Source organism: Polypterus senegalus, chromosome 6, assembly GCF_016835505.1.
Source record: "Polypterus senegalus isolate Bchr_013 chromosome 6, ASM1683550v1, whole genome shotgun sequence".
Classification (NCBI taxonomy): Eukaryota; Metazoa; Chordata; class Cladistia; order Polypteriformes; family Polypteridae; genus Polypterus; species Polypterus senegalus.
This window is the reverse complement of record NC_053159.1, coordinates 165,412,748-165,427,016: the sequence shown is the minus strand read 5'-3', so window position 1 is coordinate 165,427,016 and position 14,269 is coordinate 165,412,748. Positions and strand designations below refer to the sequence as shown.

At 35.7% G+C, this 14,269-nt stretch overlaps 1 protein-coding gene across 2 annotated transcripts in view; it reads right to left on the bottom strand.

Moving 5' to 3' along the window:
- tank (TRAF family member-associated NFKB activator) overlaps positions 1 to 14,269 on the bottom strand; it is a 73,649-nt gene that overhangs the window by 42,897 nt on the left and 16,483 nt on the right. For both annotated transcript variants that reach the window (XM_039757490.1, XM_039757489.1), the window contains one exon: positions 11,895 to 12,005. In XM_039757490.1, the coding sequence (XP_039613424.1) occupies positions 11,895 to 11,930 (36 nt within the window). In that variant the 5' untranslated portion in view covers positions 11,931 to 12,005. Of the gene's footprint in view, positions 1 to 11,894; positions 12,006 to 14,269 lie in introns of those variants that run through there.

Below are 14,269 nucleotides of genomic sequence, written 5' to 3'. Positions count from 1 at the left end.
TTCCTGCTGGTGACTTCTGCTTTTTCATTTAGTTTCTTCACATTCTTAATCCTCCGGGCATGCCTCCACATACTCTGCTTCTGAAGGTCGGCACACCAATTATGTTACTACGAAACTTACAACCACCAAAACTTTGTAATGGCACCAGGCTTCAGATCAAATCTCTGCATAAGAACCTCATTGAGCCAACTGTCTTAGGGGAGACTGTATTTATTCCTTGCATCCCTCTCATACCCTCTGACCTCCCATTCTAATTCAAACGCCTCCAATTTCCAGTAAATACCTGCTTCGCTATGACAATAAATAAGTCACAAGGCCAGACTCTAAAAAAAAGTCAGCATTGACTTGACACACGGTTGCTTCTCACGTGGCCAACTGTATGTTGCATGCTCAAGAGTGAGATCAGCAGACAGCTTGGTCATTTTACAGCCCGAAGGCAGAACTGCAAACGTCGTTTAAAAAGACATCCTTACATCCTAAAAATGTGCATTTCTCATACACAAAATTTACAATCATAAATTAAACTCTTTACAATCATCAAATTCACTCTCAATACTAAAATAAATGTACACAATTACATTGACAATCATGTTACGTTATTTTTAGAATGTTTCCTTTTCTTTTTCATAACTTCTTTAACACACTACTTCTCCACTGTGAAGTGCAGGTATATTGCTAGTTACTCATAAAAATGAAATTACAAGTTTTGTATTTTCAGCAATGGCAAATTAAACTTACAATATCAATGTTCAGATGATGGCCAAAGCATGATAGACCGGTCCACTTATTGAGAGCGATGGTTTTAACAAATTGGCTCCCAGCTATCTGTTGTCACGCACACCTGTTTGTCCTCTTCTAGATGCCAGGAGTTAAGAAACCCCTTTAAACCATTTACAATATTTTCACCCTTGTGATCTTCTGAAAAGAAACTTGTCTCAAGGCAGGAGTTGTGTAGCTTCCTGTCATTGTTGATGTAATGCAGGGTCAGGCTGATATATGGTTCTGTGGTTTGGCTGGACCACATGTTTGTGGCTAAGGCAAAAAAACTGCACCAGTGATAGTGTAGCTACTAGTATATCACAGCATGCTTCAAACACCACAGGCAATGAAGTCTTTGAAAAATATTTTCTACCTTGGAGGTTGTATCTTGGGTCAAGATTTTCAACCAGGGGCTTAAAGTGTTCATTTTCCACTGCTTGGACTGGCATCATATCTTTGGCCAAACAATATGTAACCGCAACTGTAATTTCAATCAAACGTTTGCTCTTCCTGTCATATGGAGTGCAACTAACGAATGCTCCAGTGATGCTCAGCTGAGTCATTTGTTTACTTTTTGGCTACACATCACCAACTGCTAGCATCTCCTCGTGTGTCTTCATAACCTAGTTGTACTGGACAGTATATTTTTGCTTCAAGTGATGAAATACGTTTGTTGCGTTTCCACCTTTAGCAGTAACAGTTTCTTGCAAATTTTGAAAAGTACTGTTCTTTGTTGTAGGTATGACCACTTGTGGCCAAACCTCTTCCATATCATTAGCTCCACTAAATCACAAACGGAAGCTGACACACTGCTCTCACTCTCAGATATATTTGGGCTTGTGTCGCTGTTGTGCATGCTAGGGAATTTAAATGCACTGTGTCACTATATCATGGATATCCCAGGATTACACTTTTTTATCACTAAAAAATGATACCGGTATAATTTTGGACAATATGATATGGCACAGCCCTAACTGAGACCCCTTGACCCTTTTATACAGATTCAGAGAGAGAAGACACATTTTTATTTCACAGCCATTAATATAACCAGTCCATGAAGGATTGGAGCCTTGTTTTCAGCTGGTTCTTGTCTTGAGCCATATGCTGCTGGGATAAGCCCTAGCTCCCTGTAAACCAGTGATAACTATAGGACTATAAAACAAAATAGTGCATTGCAGCATCCGCATTATGTCCTCAACCACTAGGATAACGCCAAGCTGACACCCAAGCAAGCTTTTAACCCACATCAATCTCTCAACAGTAGTTGTTAATCTACTACACCTAGTTGGCCTGTGGACAGTGCCTCATTTGCTTCCATTCGCGAGCTGTTCCAGAACACAGTACCTGATGAACAGGATCAACTGGAATGAAACACAAAGTCAAACTAATATATCTTCTGTCAAAAGCAGAGGATTTAAAAATCTGATTGATCAAATACAACTAGGGTATTACATGCCAGACTCACTGCAATTTAGTAGAACATTATTCAGAATCCATATAATTATGTGAGGATGAAAGTTGTCCACATTATGAGTCAACGTCCCTGTACATCAAGATGGGCTGGGACAACAAGTTAAGTTATTCACACACAAACACTTAATTTAGTGAGTCACATCCTTAGATGAGTGGAGCAAATTGCAAAATTGTTTCAAGAATGCACCACTGCATTCAAAGGCTTGCTTTCAAAGTGAAGTCTATTAGGACTACCGAAGGACAAACTTAGCTGTCATGATGCCAACATCATGTCTCCAACACAACCGGGAGGATTAAATTGTAGTTACTGCAGCTCACACGAGCCACTGATATGAGAATAAATGCTTGAGATAGCAACACACATTTCACTAACAGTGTTTCAGAAATAGGAATAATAAAGCAGGGGTTCTTACATTGCTCTCAACAGCAGTCCTCTATTACGGTAAAAAGACAGACAGAGAGAGAGCAGCCAAATTCCCAATGCTTGTTTGTCTGGTCAAATCATGTGTCTTTCCCTGCTACTGCATGTCTGTACCCAGTGAGTGACCGTTTTCAACTGTAGGTAATACTTTCACAGCAGAGAGGTCTCTGGATCTTAGAAAATGTTGACATTCTAATAAAGCATATATTTAAATTTGAATGGTTTTGCACTGTATTAACTTTATATTAAGGGTCTTCAGATTTATATGGTTATCACTGCCATGTGTACAGTGAAATTCTTAACTTGCACATGCTAATCAATATGTAACAAGTCTTATTTTACTGCACTTAAATTATTGTATGTTAATAGTTATTTTAATAAACAAACTTACAAAACCTTAGGTTAAAATATGCTTATTTGTGTACTTAGTTGAATTTATTTTTCAGTGCTTTTAGCTATGAATGTCTAATAATAATGAATACTAAACATACAGTACAATTATTTTATGAAGATATCATTATGTGGCAATATTGTAACATGATGCCTGAATTACAATATGAATTGTATCATGGGCTAAATGTATTGTCTCACCAGAATCTCAAGATTCTTCAGAGAGAATGAAACAAACAAACCGAGTCTCATTCCTCTGAACCATACAACAAGATACGATGAAATAGAATCCTAAGAACACAAAAACTCATCCACAGGCTAAGACAAAGGTGGGGCCAGATAGTGTGGTTGAGCAAATCTATTACCCCATAAACCAGTCCCAGTCATTACAACTACAACTCCTGCTACTATGAATAACATTATCAAGGTAAATGAAACTCTCTTAATACTGCCACATTCTCATTGCACACTTGGCCTGATTGGGAAAAGCCAAGCTTTATGATTTCGCCTGAAAAACATACAATCCTAATAGTTTAATCTCCGCATCTAATGCCACAAGAGACAACCCCGGGATATTTGGAGATTCTAAAAGAATGTTTCAGATGTAGTTGAGCAAAATTAATTTATTCACAGATGTAGAGCACTCCAATTTTATTGTGAAAACTACCCGTCTTCTTTTGCATACATGCCCAGCATGGGCAGAATTTTCTTAAAGTAAAGTGTACACAATGATCATTGCATTTTACTACCTTACCTTGAAACCTCAGTCTTCCTTGCAACTTGTTGCATGTTGATTAACACATGCACTGTACACAGTAGATGTCATGTTTATTAACACATGCAACTAAGAATTTCAACGTACTCTGTATATATCACAGTACTGAGCCTATGAACATTGCTGAGCATCCAGTGTCAATTGGAAGCAGTCTCTGGAAGGAAATCATGAATGAACCAAAACATACAAAAAAGGTGTGTATCTGCAGCTACTCAGCACAAAAAAGCCATATAGCTAAATTGTGCAAAAATATTCATATTCAGAATACAAAACCAAAGAAAAATGTTTTAATATATTAAAATATATTAAAATGTTTAATGAGTTGGAGAAATATCCTGTAAGAGTCAGCACCTCAAAGTACTCAGAAATGCCCCTTTTATGCAGGAAATGTTGAAAGAACTCTCAAATCTCAAATCAAAACCCAGCAGCAAGACTAACAATTTCAGCTTTGTTGCTTACTTGTTGAACATATACAGTAGACAGAGCAAGTCAGTATAATTTGCAGTATAATAGAAATAGTACAAACAGGAGAAAACTCGACTTTCAGTATTGGTAGAGCTTCACAAAAATAGAATATGTATTGGGTTGCAGAAGTATTCAGAGCCCCAAGAATTTTTACATATTGCTGAATTTCAAATGATATTTGCATTATCTTTTTTTCCAAGCTGCACTTTAATGCAAACACTTATACTTAAAAGAAAAGAACAAAAACTGAGATATCATGTCTCATTAAGTATTCAGGTATAATAACATAAAGTATTAGGCAAGTCATGCTGTAATAATTGCTTTAAATAGTTTGAGACAGATGTCTACCAGGTCTTCACATTGTATACAAGTGATTTATGCTTTTCCTCTTGGCAGATATGCTCCTGCTCATTAAATTTTTGTAGCAGACCTTCCAACATTTCCATTTCCATTTCCAAATTGTCCCAGATTTTCAACAGAGAACTTTAAGTCTCAATCCAATTGTGTTGTAGCAATGCATATGGCTTTGTTGTACTATAAAAGGCAAATCTCCTTCCATCCTTCAACTTTTTTTTAAAACAAACCGAAACAAGCTTTCTTGCAATATTTTGGTGCCATCCTCCAACCACTTCTCTTTCTGCTGTTATAAGCTTCACTTGTGCACTAACTGATGAGAAGCACCCTGATATTGTAATGCTGCTGCCACCAATTTCATTTTACAGTAGGGTGGATATTTCTTAGGAATTTGGGCCAAAAGTGTAATCTTGGCCTCATTTGAACACAAGATATTTTCTCAAAACTTAGGTGGTTCAGTTTAATGCTTACCAGAAAATCCTAGGCAGGTCTTAAGACAAATTCTTTGGGTAACTTTTCTTTTTTTGGCCATGCTTTCAAACAGGTTAAACAGAATTCTTTCTAATTGATTATTACCCTGTAAGTGAGTTTTTGGCAGTGGCCACACATAAAGGAGTTTTATACAAAATAAGGTAACTTCTTGCATAAACGAAAGCTCATAGCTATTACCATTTAACAGAACTTCCAAAAAAACAAAAATTCTTTTTTCTTTTCTTTTTGAGCATGAGACTGTAAAAAAAAAATAGGAGCTCGAACAAGATGTTTAAGTAGAAGGGGGTATGGGGAAATCAATATAACTAAGACAGTTTTTTGTGCCTTATTAGTGGGAATGTGGAAGCAATGCATTTAACTGGTGGTGTCATAAAAAACTTTTCCAACATTTCAACAGATGGAAAGCCACAAATAATAGCACTACTGCAGACGTTCTTACTGTATACCAAATGCATGTCATGAATTAAGGTGACAGAGCCTAATTTAAAACACGCAATATCCTGGCACTATTATATTACAAACTTTAGAACACTATAAGCCAAACCTGTCTTGTTAACTCTACCTGAAGTATTTGAAAGCTGATTTAAATTGATTTAGAATTCAGAAGAACCCATATTTCAGTACTAATTTGGTACAAAGGTCAGTTTTTTTACAGTATTAGCAGTACTGAAAAAGTTGTACTGCACTCATGGGTGACTGCAAGTCGATAAATCTCTCCAGAAGGCACAACATGACATGATAAAAAAGAGAGTAAAAAATAAGTATAAAAAAAAATGGTTCACAATGTTGGTGATGCACTACCGCAGCAACACATGTCAAAAAGAAAAACAGCACAGGTCATGTCTGAAAATGTTTTTGTGTTTGTGTTTGTGTTCAAGATATTGCTATTTTTATCCTTATTATGAAATTAAATCAGAAAAAGATTTGTGAGTGAAATTAACATTGCCCATCAAATGAAGTGTAATCATTCAACTTGTATTACCATACTTCTGTAAGAGGAGATGAATATAACAAGATTAATCACTTTCAAATAGTGACCTACACAGCCCTGATAAATAGAGGCTTTGCATTAACTTTATGATTGCAATGAGCACTTCCAAAGACATCCATCAGTCCAAGCATCTTTACAGTTCAGGGACACGCTGGCGCTTGACTTACATGCATCGATAGTTATGCGTATAGGACTGTAGGATGTGAGAGGACTGCCAGTGCAAACTACAGTTGTTTAAAGTAAATATAAATGCAAAATTCAAACAAAGTCTCTATTTGGCTTGTCTACACTGGCAATGACATGAATTTCTCTATTTGTTCATGCCAAAATAAAATTAATTTAGTGTTTCAATGCTTCAAATGACATGGCACATATACCTATTAATAAGACGTGTTGTGTTAACAGAGATGTGTAATATCTGAAACACACAATTTGTAGGACAATCAAAACAGCATCAAAACTCATTGTTAAATATGAACCTGCAAACACTATGTGTATGCCATTCATTTGTTTTTTAAAGGTAAACTACCATTCACTAATATAATCAGTAACTGAAAACATATATCATGAATTTGAACGGTATGCTGAAGAATGTAATGCTGTCTCAAAGTTTAAATTTACTGAGTATAGGTAAAGAAAGCACATGTAATTTTCAAATTCTGGATTTGTACACAGGTATAAGAAATAAAGTGTGATTATTCACACAAGAAACCTTGAAAATAGGAAAAACAAAGGCTGGTTAACGGGAGTTCTTAAATTAAAGATTCATACAAAACTGACAAGTTTGATTTCACACAGAAAATTTTAAAGTTGGAACAAATGTTTTAAACTTAAAGCACCATGAGTTTCTGACCTCTGAAACTTGAATTAATTTGACTAATCCATTAAACATTACTCTTCAGTAATATTGTTAACCAGCTAATTATGCAAACATAACTCTTACAATAGCAAATATTAAAAATGAAACCAATTAGTTCAATGATATACATGACTCTAAAAGCATGTTACTAAAACAGCTTTAAATGGTTGGCTTTAATGAAAATATCTATAATTATCTTGAAATGCACTAATTCAACAGTTTGAATATTTAGTATGGATTTTAAACAGCAGTTTTCAGTTACTGGACAGAAAATGTCAGTGAATAAATTTAGAATGTACAAATGCTAAGATAAATAAGGTAGTTCATGATATATCATTCCTTATAAAACCTATACAGAAATCCCACCAACATTATAAAACCAATTTTGTATTACACTGCTGGGGATCCCCATCTCTGCCACACATTAAAATTCAAGTGTTGCTTTGCATTTTGACATTTATGAATGTTAATACTAGTTTACTTCAGTGATTGTTGGGTAACTACTTGATGGAAATATACCAGTATGTTAAATCTATATATCTATATATCTATCTATCTATATATCTATCTATATATATATATATCTATATATCTATCTATATATATATATATATATATCTATCTATATATCTATATATATATATATATATATATATATATATCTATCTATATCTATCTATATATATCTATATATATATACACCTGTATATAAACTGCTCAAAAAAATTAAAGGAACATTCCCAGAGGTGTTCTATTGGATTTAGGTCAGGAAAGTGTGGTGGCCAGTCAATGGTATCAATTCCTTCATCCTCCAGGAACTGCCTGCATACTCTCACCACATGAGGCCAGGAATTGTCGTGCACCAGGAGCCACTGTACCAGCATAGGGTCTGACAATGGGTCCAAGAATTTCATCCTGATACCTAATGGCAGCCAAGGTGCCTTTGTCAAGCCTGTAGCGGTCTGTGTAACCCTCCATGGATATGCCTCCCCAGACAATCATTAACCCACCACATGCTGAATGATGTTACAGGCAGCATAATGTTCTCCATGGCTTCTCCAGACCCTTTCACTTCTGTCACGTGCTCAGGGTGAACCTGCTCTCATCTGTAAAAAGCACAGGGCACCAGTGATGCATCTGCCAATTCTGGTATTCTATGGCGAATGCCAATCGAGGTGCATGCTGCTGGGCAGTGAGCTCAGGGCCCATTAGAGGACATGGGGCCCTTGGGTCACCCTTATGAAGTCTTTCTGGTTGTTTGGTCAGAGACATTCACACCAGTGGCCTGCTGGAGGTCATTTTGTAGGGCTCTGGCAGTGCTCATCCTGTTCCTCCTTGCCCAAAGGAGCAGATACTGTTCCTGCTGATGGGTTATGGACCTTCTATGGCCCTCTCCAGCTCTCCTAGAGTAACTGCTTGTCTCCTAGAATCTCCTCCATGCCCTTGAGACTGTGCAGGGAGACACAGCAAACCTTCTGGCAATGACACGTATTGATGTGCCATCCTGGAGAAGTTGGACTACCTGTGCAACCTCTGTAGGGTCCAGGTATCGCCTCATGCTACCAGTAGTGACACTGACTGTAGCCAAATGCAAAACTAGTGAAGAAACAGTCAGAAAAGATGAGGAGGGAAAATGTCAGTGGCCTCCACCTGTTAAACCATTCCTGTTTTGGGGGTCATCTCATTGTTGCCCTCTAGTGCATCTGTTGTTAATTTCATTAACACCACAGCAGCTGAAACTGATTAACAACCCCCTCTGCTACTTAACTGACCTGATTAATATCCCATAAGTTTCATTGACTTTATGCTATACTCTGATTAAAAAAGTGTTCCTTTAATTCTTTTGAGCAGTATATATATCTATATATATATATATATCTATATATATATATATATATATCTATATATATATATATATATATATATATATATATATATATATATATATATATATATATATATATATATATATATCTATATATATCTATCTATATATATAGTACTTGGTGGCCTTGCCCCCTGCTCGATTTGCTCGCCAACCCCCATATGCCTGCGCTATGCACTAGCCTTTTTGTGGCTCTGGCGCTCATGTATGGGGATGCGGTTGTACAATTTAAACAAATTTTTGTTTTCATGGGAACTGTTGCATATGCATAATAGAACTATTTTACATTACAGCAAGTGATTAACCATATTAAAAAAAAGAGAAAAAAGTAATAATTTGAAAGTAAATTATGTTTCATGTTGCGTTAGAGTTATTTGTTGTGTAATACGAATTTGTTCTGTTTGTCCTACCTGGCAGGTAGAAAATTCTTTGTGAGTTGTGGTAATCACATCTCAAAGACACATAATATCCGATATGGTGTTCCACAAGGCTCTATCCTGGGTCCGCTGCTGTTCTCAATCTATATGCTTCCGTTAGGTCAGATTATCTCAGGTTACAACGTGAGCTACCACAGCTATGCTGATGACACAGAACTGTACTTATCAATAGCACCTGATGACTCCGACTCTCTCGATTCACTAACACAATGTCTTACTGGTATTTCTGAATGGATGAATAGTAATTTTCTCAAACTAAATAAAGAGAAAACTGAAATTTTAGTAATTGGCAATAATGGATTCAATGAGGTTATCAGAAATAAACTTGATGCATTAGGATTAAAAGTTAAGACGGAAGTAAAAAACTTAGGGGTAACTGTTGACTGTAATCTGAATTTTAAATCGCATATTCATCAGACAACTTGGACAGCATTTTTTCACTTAAGAAACATAGCAAAAATTAGACCTCTTATATCATTGAAAGATGCTGAGAAATGAATTCACGCTTTTGTTTTCAGTCGACTAGATTACTGTAACGCACTCCTCTCAGGACTACCGAAAAAAGAAATAAATCACTTGCAACCAGTGTAGAATGCAGCTGCTAGAATCCTAACTAGGAAAAGAAAATCCGAACACATTTCTCCAGTTTTGATGTCAACACACTGGTTGCCTGTGTCATTCAGGATTGACTTTAAAATACTGCTTATGGTTTATAAAGCCTTAAATAATCTCGCTCCATCTTATATATCGGAATGTCTGACACCCTATATTCCAAATCATAACCTTAGATCCTCAAATGAGTGTCTCCTTAGAATTCCAAAAGCTAAACTTAAAAGAAGTGGTGAGGCAGCCTTCTGCTGTTATGCACCTAAAATCTGGAATAGCCTGCCAATAGGAATTCGCCAGGCTAATACAGTAGAGCACTTTAAAAAAACTGCTGAAAACAAATTACTTTAACATGGCTTTCTCCTAACTTCACTTTAACTTAATCCTGATACTCTGTATGTTCAATTCATCATAATAACTATTCATAGTGGCTCCAAAATCCGTACTGACCCCAGCTCTCTTTTCTGTTTCTTTTTCCGGTTTCTTTGGCCACCACCACCTACTCAAAGCATCATGATGCTCCAACATTGATAGACTGAAAGCCAGAAGTCTACGTAACCATCATCATCGAGTCCTTCCATGAGAACCCTAAACACAAAGAGGACTGTTTCATTTATGTTAGGTAGATTGCCCAGAGGGGACTGGGCGGTCTCTTGGTCTGGAATCCCTACAGATTTTATTTTTTTTCTCAAGCCTCTGGGGTTTTTTTGTTTTTTCTGTCCACCCTGGCCATCGGACCTTACTTATTCTATGTTAATTAATGTTGACTTATGTTTCATTTTTATTGTGTCTTCTATTTTTCTATTCTTAATTTTTTAAAGCACTTTGAGCTACATTTTTTTGTATGAAAATGTGCTATATAAATAAATGTTGTTGTTGTTTGGCTTTGAAATTAACACGCACATACTTTTTAAACTTACACTTTTACTGTAAAACTTCAGTAAAAACAATTTTTTGATTAAATTTTTGTCAATATCACATTGAATTTTGATTCTGTGTTTGGACTTTTATAGTGACAACAAAATGTATAACTGCCCGTGAATTGAACTTAGTTTCTTTCCCTCTGTTAAATAAAATGTCTTTATCAAATGTTTGACTCAGAGATTTGTTAATTATCTTTGAAAAAACTATTCTAATGGGAAACTGTTAACGTTTTAATACGAATGGCATATCAAGATCTCCTTTGTTGTGTAATGTTATCTGTGTACCACATTACCTTTCTTGGATAAATCCCTGTTTCTATATTTGTGCGGTGGAAGACCGGACGGTGTTAACAGTTGTAGGTATTCTTCGGGATATTGTAAGTTGATGTTTTCATCTTCTGCACCATCAACACCAACTGTTTTAGCATAGTCTATTGATACATATTTAACCAATTTGCCGTGTAACCAATTGACATTTTTGGTGTTAATTCATTTGACTTCGTCGTTTCTTGGTGCTAGGATTGCCCGTGTACTCATTTTTTCTGTTGATAACTCTTAGTGATGAAATTCTTCAATAAGATTTAGACATAATATGTTGTCTTTAATTGGGAACTTAAATTGAAGAAAACGTTAAAATTTATATAAGAGCTGAGTGATCAGAAACTGTGTCTGTCAAAAGCATTCACACAAATGAGAGGTGAGATTACTGTGTGCGTGGTTGAAAATGGTTGAGATCAGAACGTGACTTGAAAAATTCTCATGGCCAAGGTTTTAACTCGCGGGACTTGAAAAAATCTTCCAAAAAGTCTTGTCGCAGCATTTTTTTTATATAATAGAGAGAATTATATATTTTATACTGTATTATAGAATAAGACACAGTATTATTCATTTCAATAAACACAGGGACTTTAATAGAATGCCATTAAGTGGGATTTTTGTTTTGAGAAAGGTATCGAGTATTGTAAAATCTAACTGACATTGGCATTTAATACAAAATTATGATATCATGACATCCCAAAGAACTGATATTATCAAGGAAAAAGCAGAAAAGCAAGAAACCTCACCTGAAATCTCTCATCACATTCTGCTACAGTGATCATAGGCTTATCCGTATGCTTTTTTTGCTCTCATCCCGACTGTCAAGAGTTCAACTCCGTATGAGCTGCAACAAAGTTCTGTGAGCAAAAGAAAAGAAGTCTAAACATCTTAAAATAAAAGTTAAGTGGCTGTGATATATCAGATGATGCTCCCCCACCCCATTATGTACTGGCAAAGAAAATGAATATTTTTGAGCTAAAGAGTATACAGCATAGTTTGCTTGAAAGCCTAATTATTTTTGTGAAATACATCTACACAGCCCCAAGAATTTTAAAAGCAGATACTATATACTGTATATTAAAACATACTTTAAATATGAAACATTCTAATCTCAAATAATGGCAGAGAGCCCAAGTACAAACAACATACCACAAAGATTTACCCAAAGCTAATTCTAGACAATACAGCAATATGTTGTATGCAGTAGGGAAGCCTTTTTACAGTATTGATAGTTCAGCATAGCTTGACTGCACATAGGAAAATGACTCCAGATAACATAAAATACATGAGAAAAATTAAGAGATAAAATTACATATGCAAATGGTTCACAGTGTTTTTGAAGCAGCACAGCATTAACACATGTCAAAAAGAAAGCAACAAAAGTCATGACTGAAAATGCATTGCATTTTAGGTAGAACATTTTCACTTTGCGATTTCAAGAATATTGTCTATAATTAATTAAAAAAAATACTTTTATCCCATTACAGAGTTAGTTCAGAATTAGATTTCTTCGTACTTTGAGAGTGCAATATGACACATCACGTTAATTGTAATCACTTAACTTGTAGTATTAAGAATTAATAAGATGGGAGAGGAAGTGATGATGAGATTAATCAATTTTAATATAGCGTCCTACACAATCCCTAAAAAGGAACAGAAGCAGCACACTCTGATTGCAATGAGCATGTCTATAGATGACCATCCAAGCATTCACACATTTTCTAACCAACTTATACACTTTACGGAGAAGAGGAAAACCTTGCACATATATTCACTTATGCATATAGGACTGTGGGATGTAAGCAGAAACTTGCTATAACTGTTGTTTGCACAACCAATGTGCAGTTTCCTCCCACATCCAACATTGGTAGTACAAACAACAGTAGCGGCAAGTCAAAATCAAGGCAAGTTTCAAACAAAACTGACTTGTCTACACCCATGAACAAATGAGCTGTTCCATTTGTTAATAACAAAATCAAATTTAGTGCTTTGAAGCAAAAGGAACATCATCCTATTAATATGAAATGTACTGCATTAACAGAAGTACATAATCACACATTTAAACTTTCATAAAAAAAAAAAAAAAATCTACATAATCAGAACACCTGCACAACTAACATACAACTATTAAAATGTAGACATATTTGCACCAAAGAACTTACTTATGGAATAAAGTATTGCCTCATGCAAATGTCATTTGTAATAATGGGACTCTCCCTGTCATTAATATTTATCTGTTCTGAGGAATTCTGTTCTGTGATCAGCACTTGCAGATACGAAATATGAACTTTCAGATTACTAACCAGCCGTCTCAATCACATGGAGAAACAGTTCCTAACTTTTGCTGATGCCACATTTCTGAGCGCAACATAGCTTTCTCTCCTGCATGCTCCTCAGTTTTTGCAATATTACTACATGCATCTGATTAAAACTAGATTGCAATTATCTAATTGACAAGGCAAAAAGCTCCTAACTTTTGTGGAGGCCATAGTTTGGACTGCAACATAACTTCCTCTCATGTGTGATCCTCAGCTGTTACAGTACTAATACATGCACCTGATTCATTCTAGTTTGCATAATGTTAAATGCAAAGCCATCAAAATGGAATATTTACATGCATCCATTGAACTCTGGATATGTATTCAATTAGTTAGCTAACCAAAACCTGCCCCCAAAATGAGACACTGTGAAATTTCCAAACTGCACTAAGAACTCATGGTCCTGACCTGTAAGGCTAATTTCAAAAGGTGACATTTCCAAAACTGGGACTTCTCTACCACCTACTGCTCTAACAAATAGAATGTAGACATGCTAGAGCAACAGCAGAGCCTTCTCAAAAGTAAAAACTCAACTTACAAGTTCCCAAAGCTTGTAGGAGGGCTGACAAAGTCTTAAAATCACAGGCCTACAATGAGCTAATGTGGTAAACTAAAGGGAATATGGTTGATGAATATGCACTTGGAAAAGAAGTTTAGGAAAAGAAAACTGGCATTATATGACACAATTTAAAAGCAGAGAGTTTGCACTATTATGTAAAGGTTAGGAGCATGCAATGCACACATTGGCACACCCACCAAATGACAAACCACATCAGGATCTCATATTAGAACCCCAAGTGAAG